Source organism: Nycticebus coucang, chromosome 24, assembly GCF_027406575.1.
Source record: "Nycticebus coucang isolate mNycCou1 chromosome 24, mNycCou1.pri, whole genome shotgun sequence".
Taxonomy (NCBI): Eukaryota; Metazoa; Chordata; class Mammalia; order Primates; family Lorisidae; genus Nycticebus; species Nycticebus coucang.
The window spans coordinates 17,690,750-17,709,469 of NC_069803.1; the positions used below are offsets into that span (position 1 = coordinate 17,690,750).

Sequence of the window (18,720 nt, forward strand, 5' to 3'; positions counted from 1 at the left end):
GCCAGGTTGGCTGTTTCCAAGTCAGAAAAAAATCGTGGTGGTGGAGAGGAGGTGCTATGTCTAGAAAATTATATTCTTTCTATAATGAGGGAATTGAACAGGGGATACATTTAATTCTTTCTCGTTTTTGTTTCAATTTTGTAATGATACACCACGTCATTCTGATTCTTCTTACTTTCGGGAGAGAATGACAAATAATTAAAACTTTAATATGTGTCTCTTTTTCACTGCCCTACCCATCCACTCATATTTCTAATTTTTCTTTCCTGTCTCTATTCTGCATTCGAAATTACTTTCTCTTTTCCTTCTGAGTGAAATTGTAAATTTATGGTGGAGGAGTCAACAAAAATAGAAAGAGTTTAATTAAACAGCTTTGCATGAAGAGGTTGTTTGCCATCTTTAATCCTCAATCAAGGTAAGCCTGTCTCTTAAAAAACAACATCCAGTAAAGCAGATCATAAAATTTATTTTTCAAATTTTTCTTCTTTCAAAACAATAATCTTAGTCATTTCTTTTTTTCTCTTTTTCCCAGCTCATCTGCTTTATTTGTGTTCAACTTATCATAATCATTCTTCTGTTGTTTGGTACTGAACTCTAGGCAGGGAGCTGAAACAAGACTTTGGCCAATACTGAGTAGAGTGGGGAGATTATGAGGTCACTGGAGGTGACATTGACCTTTCTGACCCTTGGAACATCACTTATGTTACTGTACAAGATCGGTCTGACTCTTTCAAAGAAACTGTAATTATGCAATTTGTGTTACCGCTGGCAGTGATCTCTGCCAGTGTGGAGTAACACAATGAGTCATGTTTTGTAGGGGAAAGTTTCCATGTGCTATTTCATTTCAGATTCAAAACAAATCTGCTGGGTTGGTGGCGTTATTTTCATTTTATTAGAAAGGAAACTGAAACTCTGAGACATAAGTACTAGAGCTAAGGTTTCGACTTGTACCCTCTTAGTTATAAAATTTGCTTCACTGGATGCTATAAAATGGAAAAGGAAAACCAAAACCCTCACGTACTTTATTAGAACAATGTATAGAATCACCAGCTGCTGTAAATACACAGAATGATTATGATAGGCTACCAAACAACAGAAGAATTATTTTGATAAGTTGAAAATAAATAAAGCAAGATGAGCTGGGAGAAAGAGGAAAAAAAAAAACAGAACTAAGGTTATTGGTTTGAAAGAAGAAAAATTTGAAAAATAAATTTTACGATCTACTTCACTGGGTGTTGTATTTTAAGAGACAGGCTTACCTTGTGAACTGATTGAGAATTAGGCCTGGCAAACAACCTTTTCAGACAAAGGTTGTATTAGACAGGTAATCAGTTATGTTAAGAGAACTTGAGACGCTTCTCTCCACATAGCGAGTAAAAAATTTCACTAGGCTAAACTTCATTGTTTTATTCCTTATTTAAACAGCAAACAATTTGCTTTGGGCCAGTATTCTTTCTTTCTTATCAGGGCTTTCGACCATAAATCCCTAGTGATATAAGCAAGAAGAAATAAAAACTTGGAAGAAAAGAATATTTTACTTGCGAGACTAGGCCTTACAGTTAATGTAATCTTAAGACCAGAGCCCCCAGGTAGGTGTTTCTTGCCTATGTTTGGAACACCAGTGGAAAAATATCTTGGAAGTCCATGGCAAAGCTTCGCATTCAGATAGCAACTAAAACTGGGGTGATGTTCTGTTCGCTTCCACACCATAGATGCATTTTGGCAAAGCTTATTAGTTTTTGCTGAATACAAGTATGTCCACTACCATTGTTGTTCTGAATTTGGTTTTCTCTTCGTAATAGAGGAAGGTTTATGTCAAGACTTAAGAGACTATTAAACTGTACAGTTTTTTCAAGACACAAGCTAAATGCAGCATTGTCAACTCTCCAGATAACATAAGCGACTGAAGAATTTACCCTGATTAAAGGTATTTTAGAATTTCTTTTTCTTTTCTTAAGCGAGCTAATCTAGGCTGATTGAATGACCTGAGAAACTGGCAAACTCTGTATTTCATTTTGCCAATCTGTGCACATGCTGAGACTCAATAGCTGTTATTTCTATAACTGAAAAATGTTCAGCCATTTCCCAAGTGGGTAAGACACCATGGCTGAGAATTATATGTCCTCTGTCAGGCCTGCAACTCTCCCCTTCAGAGATGCTAGCAGTCATTTGAAATGTTGTATATAAGTACGTGTTTAAAATAAATAGCTTTCATTCTGTGAACACTAGTTACCACAGAAATGGATTCTGCTCTCAGACAACATGTGGACACTCAAACTGGCGGCTCAGTCTTGCCACTGCTTGCGTCATTTGATTCTCGAGTGACCAATTGTTGGGGATTTTTTTTTTTTTCTTTTTCCTCTTCTATAAAAAAACAAAAAAACATGGCCAGGCGTGGTGGCTCACGTCCATAATCTTAGCACTCTGGAAGGCCAAGGCAGATGGATTACATGAGCTCAGGAGTTCTAGACCAGCCTGAGCCAGAGTGAGACCCTGTCTCTAAAAATAGCCAGGTGTTGTGGCAGGTGCCTGTAGTCCCAGCTACTCAGGAGGCTGAGGCAGGAGAAGCACTTGAACCCAAGAGTTTGAGGTTGCTGCAAACTATGACACCCCGGTACTCTACTGAGGGTGACAAAGTGAGACTTTGTCTCAAACAAACAAACAAAGATTGACTTTGAAAACATTTAGGAGATAAATTTTACAGGGACAAGAATGATTTCGGTTACACACTTTTCATCCTGGGAAGAAAGCTCTGAAGATGGGCTATAGATGGGAAATGTGAGGTCCCTTACACCTATTGGAAGATTCTTTCCTTTCTTTCTTCTATTCAAACTTCTAAGGCACAAGTTATAAACTGGTGACCAGGGAGTGAACATGAATACAGAAAATCTGCATATTACCACTCTCTATCCAATAATGCCTAGTCTCTTCATCAAATTCAATTATCCTTCTGGCCTCTGAAGACTTAAGGACAGCGGTCACGACCCCTTTGGGGGCCCTTTCACAGGACTAAGACCATCCTGCATATCAGATATTTACCTTACGATTCATCACAGTAGCAAAATTATAGTTATGAAGTAGCAACAAAAATAATTTTATGGTTGGGGGTCACCACAACATGAGGAACTGTATTAAAGGGTCGTGGCATTAAAACCCACTGCTTTAGGATCTGGGACCCTGGTTTAAATTCACCTCTTAATAATGGGCATTAATTTCGGCAGAGGAATAAAGGAAATAATTGTGACCTTATTAACAACACTATTCAGGTTTGTTTAGCACCCTGCCTGGTATATAGTTACTACTCAATTAACCATAGCATAATCTCACCTAACAATATCTTGTAGGCCTTTGAGAATTCCATTTTGTTGCAGTCAACTGATATGATGATTTGGCATATTCTCCTATTTTATCACCATAGATTAGATTATCTGGAAATGCTGCTATTTTAATCTGTAATTTTACATATAGCTTCCTCTCCATTTTGCCAGCTTGCCCGTATGTAACTAGAAGAATAACTTCATTTATGAAATCAAATAACTTCATTTATGAAATCAAAACAGTAAATCTTATTTTTTGTCAGTATTAGTGTTAGAGATGCCAATTATTTATCAGGTTTGGATAGTAGAATAAATAAATAAGAAATACTGACTTGATTAAAACCTTGGACAAGAGTGTATGTGCCTCTGTACAGAAGTGTACACGTATAACTGTCATCTCTTTGTCATTCAGAGTTGAAGCATTTATATGTTTAATTATGCATAAAACTTGCTGTAAGATGCGAGTTTAGAAAAACAATCAGACAGTGAAATTTTCATAAGTATATGTTCAAGTATTTTTGAGCCCTACACATTCTCTTCCCAGCCCTTTCAATATAGTCATAGTACAGGTTACTGAGTCATCCACGTGAAAATATACAAATATATATGCAGCAAAAGAATTAGTCAATGTTTTTCTTCAAATTCAAATGGAGGGTAAAGTAATCTTTCTCTTTCTTTATTTCCTATCATGTTTTTTTCTTTTTCTTTTCAGACAGAGCCTCAAGCTGTCACCCTGGGTAGAGTGCCATGGCATTGCAGCTCACAGCAACCTCCAACTCCTGGGTTCAAGCTATTCTCCTGTCTCCCAAGTAGCTTGGACTACAGGCACCTGCCACATAGCCCGGCTATTTTTTGTTGCAGCAAAAATAGCTGCAACTACTGCAAAAATTGGTAGGCCCAGGCTGGATTCGAACCCGCCAGCTTAGGTGTATGTGGCTGGTGCCTTAGCTGCTTGAGCCACAGGCACCAAGCCTCCTATCATGTTCTTTAAGGGAGGATAAGCCAGAAACAGTGGGTGTAGAAAGCCTATGCAATTGCTCCATTCACTTTCATGAGTTTTCACTCACTGTGCTTTGGGAATACACGTTCTCCTTGAGGGGCGAATAATGCATCTCATGCTGCGGGACCTCACAGGGAGGTTAAAAGTAGGGGATGGTACTCCCACACAGCAGTGCCCCAGAAGAGGAGGGATCACGCCTTGTCCCTCTTGCTCTTGGTCTACCCTTCCAACTCCTCTGGTTTCCATGTCAGATTCTCCAACTAGCCATGAGAGTCTACATGAAAATTTTTGAGTCTACATGAAAATTGAAATAGCAGAGGTTGTCTTAGAGCATGTCATCTGTTTTTAATATCACATTTTAATTTTTTTTTATTGTCTAAGAAAGGCCATTTAAAAAATTCTACTCTGATTTTTTTTCATCTTATCCTGTATGTTCTTGTCTCTACTTGGTTTTATGTTGTTAAAGAATGCTCAAGTTTCTTTTTTTTTTTTTCCACATAAATTTTTTTTTGGCCAGGCGCCATGGCTCACGCCTATAATCTCAGCACTCTGGGAGGCCAAGGCAGGTGGATCGCATGAGCTTAGGAGTTCGAGACCAGCCTGAGCTAGAGTGAGACCCCGTCTCTAAAATAGCTGGGAATTGTGGTGGGCGCCTGTAGTCCCAGCTACTTGGAGACTGAGGCAAGAGAATGGCTTGTGCCCAAGAGTTTGAGGTTGCTGTGAGCTATGAAGCTACCAAGGGCGACAAGATGAGACTCTGTCTTAAAAATAAATAAATATATAAATAATTAATTTTCTTGAAGTTACCTTGTCCAAAATGAGCTCCCTTGTGCACGCTTTGAACGCCTTGGTAGCCCAGACTTCTACAGACGACCTGTCCCACCCGTAGTTCCCAGCGATCATCACAGATGGTACCCCACTGGCCATTGTGGAGTATCTCCACTCTACCCTCATGAGGGCCACGGCCACCAACCAGTCGGATCGTCCTAGATAACACTAAAAACAGAGAGGGTTAATTATGCAGACATTGTTTTATAACACTTTTTTTAAAAAAAGCATTCTTTAAAAAAGCATGTTTTTTCTCATTAAATTCACAGTTGGAATAAATTTTAAACTTTCTAGCACCACCTATTGGCAAAGAGTTTAACTGCAAACACTCCATTGTAAAAGCTAAAGAGCAAAATCTAGTCTACTTTAACATTTATGCAGGATATATACATGTCAACCTTTATAGTCCAATGACTTTAACATCTGCCATCTGTTAAGTTCATAAATGCCATAGATTTTTCATACTATTCACAGAAATTTATAACAAAGTGGTTGTTTTCTTGCCACTCTGGAACATACATTAGAATGCACAGTTCAGAGGATTTAAATAATATAGGAGGCTGAGCAGCAGATATTTTAAAATAAAATAAACAGAAAAACAGCTGAGAAAACCTCATGTCTTTTACTAAAAGAAGCCAGGTAACTATAGTGACAACATTCATTTGAAAATAGTTAGGATATTTCTTATTATGAGACACCTGGATTTTGTCCCACATTTTTTTCTGTGGTGGTTTTGGGGGAAAAAATTGATAAGATTTTTAAAAAGATGATTTTTGTGTATTTTGAGAAATGAGTAAAATAATAAATACAAAGAAAAAACCTTTGTTTACAGTTAGCAAAACTATTTTTTTTCCTGCAATGCCTAGTTAATCAAAATGACCACATGAGCAAAGATTTACACAAATATGCAATGGGTTTTATACTTTTAAAAACCAATATATCGATTTTGAACCTAGGACCAGATAAAACAAAAGTGTGCAACTGATTTTATAAGAGCAATTTGCTTGGAGTATCAAAATTCTTTCAACAACTTGAACTCTTCAGTAAGAATTGAATTTATTTTAAAATATCATTTATCTGAAGAATTGAGGGAAGGGTAGAGACAGAAAAAAATTTCAAAAATGAACTGGTGTTAATTAAAAATAACAATAGTCATAAAACCAAAGAATAAATGCAGATCTATTTAAATATATGTTTTCAAATATAAGTTTGATGAATATTACATTATAGAATAGCAAGATATAATTGCCACAATAAGCATGTCTCTCTCATGTAAAGATGGAGTTTTAGGGTAAGTCTCAAAGTACAATTGATTGAAGAAATATTCAATAACATTCTTCCCCTAATTGAAGTAAATTTTGTTGAAATAATAATCCAATAACATTTTTAAAAAATCAACAATTTATATAATAAAAATCTGAGCATGTTAATATATACTATGACTATAATTATTTTCTTGATTCTTCCAAAATAGAATTCAGTGCTAAATACTGAATCCTAACCATGCCCAAATGCCCAGCAGTTCCTTACCTAATAAGCATACATTAAAATATTTTTTTAAATGAATATTGTTTTCATTGCAATATTTAAACTTTCAATTATGTAGTAAGTTACCTGGGTGACCCAATCATTCCACATAATTAAGAAAATAAGAAAGTATGACCCAACAATGGATTGTGTAAAGTCTTTAACGTATTAGAGTCGTGTTGTAGTAACTTGTGTCATGGCCAAATGTTTATTATTACACAAGTCAGATACATCCACGCCTAATACATTTATCATGAGTGCTATGAAAAAAATAGACATATTCAAACATTTGTTTCCTGAGCCTGGTTATCTTACTGCCCAAACGAGTATATGTAAGCCTTCTCACTGTGCAGTCTTTATCCTTTACTCCTCCCAAAATGTTATTAATGCGCCGAGCTTGTCCTGGGACAGTCATTCTCAAACTTGCCTAGGCAGCAGAATCGCAGCTTTCTGACCCTACGCCTAGAGTTTCTGACTTAGTAGGCCTTCCGTGGGGCCTAATAATTTGCATTTTTAACAATTTCCCAGGCATTACTGACACTATTGGTCCAGGGACCATATATAAAGATCCACTAACCTAGAAATTTGCATTATATTTTTAAAAGAGAAATATGTTATATGAGAAACAGATAGGGATATTTATATAATTCTTGGTCTCATTTATTGCACAGAATGGCTGAAAATTTCTTACAAATATACTATGCTAATGAGATTCTGAGAGACAGTAAGTCCCTCTATTCACATTCTTTAGGACCACTTATATTTGGGTGGTCCCACTTATAGAGGGACTTACTGTCTCTCAGAATCTAAAGTGTCCTAAAGACCACTTATATTTGGCCTAAAATTCCATCTTTACATCAGAGAGATATGCTTATTGTGACAATTATATTTTGCTCTTCTATAATATAATATTCATCAATAGTCTGTGCCTATTACCTAGAATATTTTTCATTTGTAATCAACTATAGACAGGCTTCCCTGATCTAATTTAGAGGAAAGGTCTCTAGAGAGGTCCACAGAGAGTCCATATGAGAGTTGGCTTCACACACCACTCAACCGTTCTATTTTAGCCCTGGAGAAAAGTTCCTTTTGTCACCAGCCTCGATCATAGCCTTTCACACCATTCAATCACATTTTCTCTTCAAGACCGCAGGTAAGAATTTTCTCTGAGTCTAGTTAAAGCATCATCATATGAATGTCAACAACGTCTAGGGTTCCTCTGGCATCAAGCTAACATATTTAATCGGACGGATTTGTTCTTTGTTAATTTGGAAAATTTTGTCTTGTATCTAAAGATGTCAGAAGAGACTCACTTTTCTATATTGTTTTCTGCACAGCTGCCTTAATTTTCCTTTTATCTTTATTAGTGTAGACTTTTTCCAGATTCAAAACAAATAAACAAAGATAAGCATTGACCATGTACTTGCTGAATGGTTCTCTGTATTAATTATTGCTTTTTAATTGGCTACCTCCCTCCCCCAGAAACAGAAACCAACGTAACTTAAATCAAAATGGAAATAATAATATATTTTAAGAATCATGAGGTTTTTGCATGGAACCCAGGGACAAGATGGTAGTTAAATATCTGGAACAGCTGAACCAAGACTCGAATCAGCTCAGGACTTCGACTTCCATCCAGGCTCTCCCTACAAGTTGCTTTGTGATTGTTTTTTGTTGCAAGCTGGTTATCTTTGCTCACCCATCACACCATAGAATATGTCTGCTAACAGTTCCTAAGCTTATATTTTACATTCTTTTTCTCAGCGACAGACTGACAGTTCTAATAGTCATCTAAGTTTATATTTTACAGTCTCTTTCTCAGAGACAGCATCTAAAATATCCAGGGAAGTCCTTCAATAGCCTGGTTTGAGTCAGATGCCCATCTGTGAACGAAAAAGTGTATGTGAACACAGCGTTTTTGCAAAGACATTTCTTGGTGGAAGAAGAGATTTGAACAGACAAAAATCTCAAGTTCATTCCAAAAAAATATTTTAATTAACTTGTATTTGTATAACATCAATTTTGCTATGTTCTTTTTATATCTGTGACTCTAGAGTACAACTGAAATTAAAAATGTAGGAGTCAGATAATCTAGATTTTAGTTCTGCCTCTGAAACGTTCTGATGCTGTTAATCTCTGTGAGACCATACTTTTCAACTGTTAAAGGAGAAATTAATATGTGCTTTAAGTTAAATAAATTCAAACACAACTGTGTGCCTGGCCCTTTCCTGGTTTCTAGGAATAATTTAGCTAAACATATATCCTCCCTCCATGTTTCATGAGGCATTAGAAGAAATAATGTATTCTTTAAAATCCTGTACAAATATAAAAGTTTTTACTTTTATAAGTTTTGAAAATTTTAAGTTTTCTGTTTTGTGATATAATTACCTTTCTACATATGCACACACAGGAATTTACTAATTCTCATTTAATGGTCTCCTTATCAAAGAGGAATTATTAGCCTATGATAATGAGCTTCTGCAGATAGATAAGACCTACTCTGGATTGCAGATATGATGTGAGTCTAGTTTGCCTTTATTATTTCTAAACATATTTTTCTATTTTTTTTTGAGGTGGGGGGGTCTTCTAGACCCATCGTAAGCAAACTAGGACCTGTGGACCAATTCCAGGCTGCTGTCTATTTATAAATAAAGTTTTATTGAATGCAGTCATGTTCACTGGTTTATGTATTATGTATGGCCGCATTCAAGCTGTGACAGGAAAGTTGAATAGTTGTGAAAAAGAACAAATGGCAAGCAGACCAAGTATTTATTATTATCTGGTCCTTTACACAAATCTTTGGCATTGCCTGGTAGAGTTACAAACACAATGGACTAGAATGATAGGGGATTTCAGCGGGGATACTCCTGGCAAATGACTCCTGGAAGGAGGTCATGATTTATCTCTGCTCACCTTTCCAATCCAGCCCTTTGAGAAATTGTCTGCCCATGCATTCTTTTCCCTTTTTCTTCCAGTTATATAACTACTCTCATTTTTTGAATAAGTCTCATTCTTTTTTATTTCCATGGCTTCGGTCTCTGTCTGGAATGCTTCCTTCTTCCTTCCCTCTTCCCCTCCCATTTTTCCACAGGGAATCCCCATATTTGGACTGGTTGCCCCTTTCAAGCTCCCTGAGCACTATTATAAATGCTATAATAAACTCTATTCTTGGTTCATTTGCCCCAGACTGAAACCCTTACGGTATTTTCACAGTCCTTGATAGAACATAGGTTGTTACTTAGGGGCCCCTTGGTGAAGAGTTAAGGTCTGAGTGAGGGAAGGAAAGCATGGGGAGCCCCTCTTGATATGTGGAATGCATTATCTAGTGAGATTAAATTGGCACATGCTTAATATGCCAACTAATAGAAGAAATAGAATACAAGTCTTTAGAAGAAGGAATATAGTTTCTATGTGCAGTAGCAGTAAGAAAAATCTTGAAAGAGAGATGAATTTAACTGGCACAAAACATGAGTTCTGGTGTGGGAAAAATCTACGTGGCTGGTCCTGACAGCCTCCCAAGGTAGGAGAACTTGGCAGGCTCTGATCAGAAGCCTTAGACATTATGAAACCTGATTGTATCAGCTCATAGAAAAGATTGCTCTCTCTCTCAGCAGCTGACTAATGTTGGACAGAATCTCGGGACTAAACGTTAATTCAGTTTACAATGAGAAATGTAATTGCCTCAAAAACGGGGAATGTTTGAATCTACTTGACAAGGCCATTCTCTTCCCATGGGTAATCCACATGGGAAACCAAATTCTAACCACTGAATTATTAGTTTCACTAATTTATTAATTTACAATGAGACACAGCTGTGGGACTTTGTCTCTGGGCCTGCCCAATGCTCTTTGAGCAGTACATTTTTCTTTATACATATTAATACATTCAACCAGCTTAGACAATTTGACATATCTCTGCTCTGTTCCATGGTATATTCATTCCAAAGTTCGACTTTCTACAGGAAGTTCCCTGATTCTTATTTCCTATAATACATATTTCTAGAGGGCAGAGTATACCGATGAGTTCTTTATATTTTCTAATGTCTCTATGTAAAATTAAAAATGTATATTGAAGTTATTATACAGATAAGCTAATTCATATCTATATGATCAGAAGACATAGACATATTTCTATGATCAGAAAAAAAGTAATAGAGAAGATACTTTCCAAAAGAAGGAACAGTTTTATAATATAATACAAGAAAATAACTCCAAATAGACTAAAAGTTAACAATTTCAGTGATTATTTTTGTATTGTTTATTGAAGGCTTATTTTTAAAGGTGGATGTAAAACAGATATATATTAAATATCTCAGAATTGAGAAAGTTCAAGCAATTATAGGATATAAATTTGAAGGATAGTTTTACAAACATTAAACTGTCAAAATGACCATGTGGAAAATAGGTGAGAAAAGATGATAATGTAACATTAAGCAACTATATTAAAATGTAAAACTTGATTATAATTATACACCCAAAATGTGTTATGTAATAAGACTGGAAGGATGTCCCAAGCATATTGAAAGTAATTTTGTTTGTGAGACTAAATTTTTTTTTTATTAAATCATAGCTGTGTACATTAATGCGATCATGGGGCACTATACACTGGTTTTATAGACTGCTTGACATATTTTCATCACACTGGTTAGCATAGCCTTCCTGGCATTTTCTTAGTTATTGTGTTAAGACATTTATATTCTACATTTACTAAGTTTCGCATGTACCCTCGTAAGATGCACCGCAGGTGTAATCCCACCAATCACCTCCCTCCGCCCATCCTCCCCACTCTCTCCACTTCCTCTTCCCCTTCCCCATATTCTTAGGTTATAACTGGGTTATAGCTTTCATATGAAAGCCATAAATTAGTTTCATAGTAGGGCTGAGTACATTGGATACTTTTTCTTCCATTCTTGAGATACTTTACTAAGAAAAATATGTTCCAGCTCCATCCATGTAAACATGAAAGAGGTAAAGTCTCCATCTTTCTTTAAGGCTGCATAATCCACGGTGTACATATACCACAATTTATTAATCCATTCGTGTATTGATGGGCACTTGGGCTTTTTCCATAACTTAGCAATTATGAATTGGGCTGCAATAAACATTCTGGTACAAATATCTTTGTTATGATGTGATTTTTGTTCTTCTGGGTATATACCTAATAGAGGAATTATAGGATTGAATGGCAGATCTATTTTTAGATCTCTAAGTGTTCTCCAAACATCTTTCCAAAAGGAATGTATTGATTTGCATTCCCACCAGCAGTGTAGAAGTGTTCCCTTTTCTCCACACCCACGCCAACATCTCTGGTCTTGGGATTTTGTGATACGGGCTAATCTTACTGGAGTTAAATGATATCTCAAAGTAGTTTTGATTTGCATTTCTCTGATGATTAAGGATGATGAGCATTTTTTCATATGTCCATAGGCCATGTGTCTTTTCTTCAGAGAAGTTTCTCTTCAAGTCCCTTGCCCAGCCTGTGATGGGATCACTTGTTCCTTTCTTGCTTATACATTTTGCGTTCTCTGTGGATTCTGGTTATTAAACCTTTGTCGAAAACATAACCTGCAAACATCTTCTCCCATTCTGAGGGCTTTTTGCCATAACAGTTATCATGAACCATGTGGTTTACAAAAGAAACTAATTTTCTCCAAGTTCCAGAGCCCAGAAGTCAGAAATCAAGATGTCAACAAGGTCGTGCACCCTCTGAAGGCTCTGGGGAAGATTCCTTCCTTGCCTTTTTCTAGCTTCTGGTGGCTCACAGCAGTTCTTGGCATCACTGGACTTACACCCACATGACTCATCTCTGCCTCTGTCGTAGGTGGTTTCCTTTCTTCTGTCTGACTGCTTTTCTCTTCTTACAGGTATTAGGGCATGCCGTAATCCAGTGTAATGTCATTTTACCTTAATGACATCTGCAACAACCTTACTTCCAAATTAGGCCCCCTTCTGAGGTTCCGGGTGGATGTCAATCTTGGGAAACACCGTTAAACCAGAGAGGTGATCAAGAATTGAGTAAGATATAGGAGAATGTAATTGTTTTCTACTTTCCTTAATGTGTTGTACTTAGGAGGTACCAGAATGGCCTGAGAACATCCGGTTAGTGCTCAATTTTATTTCCATGTTAAAGAACCAAATGACCCCCTAAATTGGAAGACTGCAGAATAGTAGGGTGGTAGCTATTTTGGTTATGCTGAAAATTGGTTAGTGAGCATGATCATACTGAACACTTACAGTTCAAGTACTGAACAACTAAAATAAAGATTACAAATTTGTTGCTTCAAATAAACAATACTAAGTCAGATGATAATGTGTAAGTCTAACCTAATTATGAGTAAATGTTAATTACTTCAATGCATGAAAATTAAAAAGTAGAAGATGGTCATTATTTCTTGTATTTCATTGGTCGGTTTGGAATTGAATCATTAGATAGGACTTCAAGATAATCTTGTTAAAAGAAATGGTAAATATATAAGATGAAAGAAGAACTTTGAGTTTGAAATGAATAATACTCCCTTGTTGTATAGATCTCTAGAGGGAAGTGATTGCTAAGAATAAGTCTCTGTGGGAGAAAAAAAAAATAAAGTCGAAGGAGACAAAAGCAGAGCGTGTCAGCACACAGTTCCCTTCAGAGTATCATGAGCTACAGTGCTGGGCCCACCTCTGGATTTCCAAATTGCCAATTAAAGAAAAACATTTGCATTTCAAGGAGCATACTGTTGCCTTCGATGAGAGTGTTCCTCTATTAGGATATTTGCTGTCCCTTTAGAGCCATTTTTTGTTATTATTTAATATTTTATTACTTTATAAAATTACTCAAGTTCTAGATTTACTTAGAAAGAACTTTTAAAACTTTATAAAGGAGAATTTTACTTGTGTAGCAGTATTTACAATTTGGTTTTCCACTTAAAACCCTGGGATGCAAAAATAATCAAATTATCCATTAAGATACTGAACAGAGCTCATTTAGAAAGCTTCCATCATGAAATAGCATAAATTCTTTTGCTGTTCTTTCTGATTTCTGGAAATGTAGGCCTTTGCCAGACCTTGTAAAAGTCCTAGCATCCCTCCTCAGGAGCTGTCGAGACAGTGATAAATGATCTAATCTCTTTGCTCCCTCATTTGTTCATTTATAAAATAAATATAACACCTCCCTCCTGGGACTGAGGTTTCAAATGTGACAATATGTGAAAAAATGTATTTTAAACTGTGAAGTATTCTACAAACAGTAATAATAGAATTATTAATTATAATTTATTTTGAAAGTTATTCTGGGAGCTTGTGAAATTATATAGATGGTAGGGGATTCGAGATGTGGCTCTTACAGAGAAAAATGTCCTAAATTTGACCCATTAAAGTTTAATCTGCCCAGTTATTGGCAGGGCAAAGAACTCAGTACAGAATTCTCTGACTCTTTATGAAAAGAATATAATTTTCCAAGATAACTGAGTGCTTGAACCTTGACTTGAAGTTGGAGGTAATCGAAAGTCAACATTCATTCTCCATGACATTGTGTGCTATATTTTGCTTGTGCTCATAACTGTGCAGGTCTCTGCAGCTGCGACCACACTGACTTACTGCGATTGGTAGAAGACAATAGAGTCTACAGTCTTCATTACATCTGCACCTGACAGGAGAGATCGTAATTCATGTCCAATAGCAGTGCCTAGAAGTATTTCGGGACAGATCACTTGAAGACTCAAAAATCCAGCAAATCTAACTCTCTCTTCCACAAAACATTGGTTCTATTTGCTTAGCTTAAACCCTGATGATTTTATTGTACTCAAAGTAGATAATCTTTTTAGGAACAAGAAAAGAATACAGAATGACATACTTTGTTTGAGTAAGGACAGAGAAAAAGAAACAGGAAAAAACTGTTAAAAATGATATTACCAACATCTGTAGTTTTGGGATTTTGTTATGTAGGGTAATCTTACAAAAAAAATACCCGACAGTACTCAATACTATTATGAAATCAATATAACATCACCCACGCTTTCATATGAAAGATAAAACAAAATTATAGCCCAGAAAGGAGAGAAGAAGAGGCCAAAGTGGGGGTAGTGGAACGGGTGGAGGGAGGGTAATCAGTGGAACTTCACCTACTGTGCATATTGCAAGTGTATATGTCAAATATATTAATAGTAGAGTATAAATGTCTAAACCCAACAATTAAATAAGCAAGGTGAATGATATGTTAACCAGTTTGATGTAAACATTCCAAATTGTATATAAAATCAGCACATCATACCCCATAAATGCAGTAAAGTACACAGTTATGATCTAATAAAAATAAGTAAAAATGATCTAATACTTATGATCTAATAAGTAAAAATGGTATTACCTCAACACATAGGCCTTTAGTTAGGTTGAGGCACAAATGCCTTCTGGCAAGGGAGGTCCCAGTTCTTACTCATCAGAGAAGGGGCAGGAATTAATGTCATAAAACAAGCTATGTCTCTAGACTAGAAGCCAGGAGACCAAAGCACTAGTCTCAGCTGTGCTACAAAAATGGTTTATGACTTTGATCACGCTATTCTCCCTGTTTTCACTTTAATTTCTTGCTTTGTTATAGCACCTTTTGTAATTCTCTGATAGGAATGTGGCAAGGGTTAGTTTATTTCACAAATGTACTTTAATTGGTTTGAGGGGGCAAGTCGGGGTAAGATGCAATATTTTATCCCTAACTGTTGGAATTTAAAATCAGATAAACCAAGATTGAAACTCTGGACCTACCACATATAAACAAATTGTGTGATTTTACAAAGTTTACTTAACTGCTCTACATCCTCAGGGTGAGGGTTAGGCTGTGAGTATGAGTAGAGACGGGGACTATATGGACATGTGCTAACCACGAGCTCCATAACTGATTGAAATCTCTGTTGGAAATTACAAGGCATATGGCACCCGGTATCCAGCACATCTGTCAGTGCCATTTTTCCAACATTTGTGATCACTTTGAATCCCTGCCTCGTATTTTGGAAATTCTCACAGCATTTCCGACTTTTTCATTATCATACAAACAGATTTCAAAGAGTTTGGGGAAAAATTAAAAATAAAATTTTATTTCTCAACATAAGCTCCAACAAGGTTAACACACTTTTTGTTAATGGGATGATATCCATCCTTCAGTTCATATCCAAAGTCCTGGGCATTTCACTGAGTCAATGCTACCTTTGTTTTACATTATTTACTGAAGAAAAATGGGAGCTTTAAAGATTTTTTTAAGAATAGGAAACAAAATGAGGTCAGAAGAAACTAAATTAGGACTGGCAGGTGGATCATAATTTCCCATTAATACTCTCACAACATTGCCCTTGTGTGATGTGAGAAATGAGCAGGAACATTGGCTGAAAAAACGCTCTGATGACGCTTTCACAGGTGTTTTTCTGCTAAAGATTTGCGGGCTTTTCCTACCTTTCTCAAAACACTCTCCATAATAAGTAGATGTTATCATTGTTTGGCTCTCCAGAAAGCCAACAGGCAAAATACCTTGAGCATTCAAAAACAGTCACCATGACTTTTGTTCTCGACAGGACTCCTTTTGCTTTGACTGGACCATGTCCCCCTCTTGGTAGTCATGCCTTTATTATGTTTTGTCTTCAGGATAGTACAAGTAAAGCTATGTTTTATCTCTGGTCACAATTCTTCAAAGAAATGCTTTCGGTTCTTGATCCCAGTTATTTAAAATTTCCATTGAAAGCTCTGCTTTGGCCTCCAGCTAATCTGGATACAATGATTTTGGCACTCACCAAGAGGAAAATTTGCTCAACTTTTTCCATCAGAATTGTGTAAGCTGAACCACTTGAGATGTCTATGATGTCGGCTATGGTTTTTGCTATTAATTTTTGGTCCTCTTCAATTAGAGCACAAACAAGATGAATTTTTTCTTGACAAGTTGATGTGGATAATCTGTTGCTGTTGACTTCATCTTTAACATCACTTTATCCTTCCTTAAAATGAGTTATCTATCTGTAAACTGCTAATTTTGGTCATTGTCCACATAAGCTTTTCATAAAGCATTGATGATTTTACCATTCTTCCAGCAAGCTTCATCATAAATTTGGTGTTTGTTCTTCTTTAATTTTAGCAGAATTCATGTTGCTCTGATAAGGACTCTTTAGTGCCTCAAACTATATCCTGTTCAGATATATTATAACATGTTAGTACAAGTTTACATTAGTGCAAAAAATTTTTCAAATCCATGCATAGTTGTTTCATACATGTAATACTCATTTTCCATGAACTTTTTGAAGACCAAATAACACCATTTGTTATGTTGATCAGTGATCTTTGATATTCCTATTGAAATTGTCTCGGGGACCAAAAACCATGTCAATAAATTTTGTAAAATTTATGGATATGGTTTTATGGACAGCAAAGTTATTTGATTAATGTTGTGTGCATTCTGACTGCTCCACCATCTGGCCATTTCCCCATCTGTCTCTCTCCCTCTCCTCATGGCCTCCCTATTCTTTGAGACACAATAATATTGAAATTAGATTAATTTTTAACCCTACAAGGGCTCCTAAGTGTTCAAGTGGAAGGAAAAGTCACATGCCCCTCACTTTACATTAAAAGCTAGAAATTACTTAAGCTCAGTGAAGACAGCACATGAAAAGCAAACATAGGCTGAAAGATAGGCCTCTTGTGTGAAACTTTTAGTGAAGTTGTAAATGCAAGTAAAAGTTTTGAAGGCAATTAAAAGTGATACTCTGGTTAATAAACAATTGATAACAAAACAAACAGCCTTGTTGCTGATATGGAGAAAGTTTTAGTTAGTGGTCCGGATAGATGATCAACCAACCACTCACAACGTTTCCTTAAGCCAAGGTTAATCTAGACCAAGACCCTACCCCTCTTCAATTATCTGAAGTATAAGAGAGGTGAGGAAACTGCAAGAGAAAAGGTGGAAGCTAGCAGAGGTTGATTCATGAGATTTAAAGAAAGAAGCCATCTTGGGTGGTGCCTGTAGCTCAAGGAGTAGGGTATGGGCCCCATATACTGGAGGTGGCAGGTTCAAACCTGGTCTTGGCCAAAAAACAAAAAAAAGGAAAGAAGCCATCTCCATAATATAGAAATGCAAGCTGAAGGAACACATAGTAATGTAGAAGCTGAAGCAAGTTAACCAGATGATCTAGCTATGGCAACTGATGTAAATGGCTACATTAAAGAATAGATTTCAATGCTTATGAAACAGCCCTCTACTGGAAAAAGATTCTATCAAAGACTTTCACAGCTTGAAGTCAATGCCTGACTTCAAAGCTTTTATGAATAGGTTGACTCTTTTGTTAGGGGTAATGCAGATGATGACTTCATGTTGAAGCAAATACTCATTTGTCATTCTGGAAACCCTAGGGCCCTTAAGAATGGTACTAAATCCACTCTGCCTATGTTCCATAAATGAAACAAAAAAGCCTGTATAAAAGCTTATGTCTTCACAGCATAGTTCAGTGAATATTTTGATCCCATGATCAAGGCCTACTGCTTAGAAAAAAAGATTTCTTTCAAAATATGACTCCTCACTGAAAATGTACCTGGTAACTAAAGAACTCTGATGGGACTACGAAGGGATATGAATATTGCTGTCACACCTATTAACACACCATTGATCAAGGAGTAATTTCAACTTTTTTATTACATTTGAAATTTATTTTGTAAGGCTAAAACTGCCATAGATATAGTGATTCCTCTGATGGATCTGGGAAAAGTCAATTGAGAACCTTCTGGAAATGATTCACCATTTTAGTAGTCATTATGAGGATTTATGACTCATGGGGAAAGGTAAAAATATCGACATTAACTAGAATTTGAAATAAGTTTATACCAGCCCTTTGAGATGACTTTGAGGGGTGCAAGATTTTAGTGGAAGAAGTCACTGCAGGTATAGTAGAAATAGCAAAAGAACTAGAATTAGAAGTGGAGCCTCAAGATATGTGAATAACCAAATTACTGCACTCTCATTACTAAACTTGAATGGATGAGGAGTTGTTTCTTATGCATGAGCAAAGAAAGTGGTTTCTTGAGATGGAAACCACTCCTGGTATAC

General features: G+C 36.3%; 1 protein-coding gene across 3 annotated transcripts in view; it reads right to left on the reverse strand.

Annotated features, from left to right (window-relative positions):
* MSR1 (macrophage scavenger receptor 1) overlaps nucleotides 1-18,720 on the reverse strand; it is a 74,965-nt gene that overhangs the window by 11,993 nt on the left and 44,252 nt on the right. For 2 of the 3 annotated variants that reach the window (XM_053578713.1, XM_053578714.1), the window contains exon 9: nucleotides 5,125-5,313. In XM_053578713.1, coding sequence (XP_053434688.1) covers nucleotides 5,125-5,313 — 189 coding nt within the window. Of the gene's footprint in view, nucleotides 1-5,124; nucleotides 5,314-15,191; nucleotides 16,812-18,720 lie in introns of those variants that run through there. The other variant, XM_053578715.1, reaches the window with a different exon arrangement.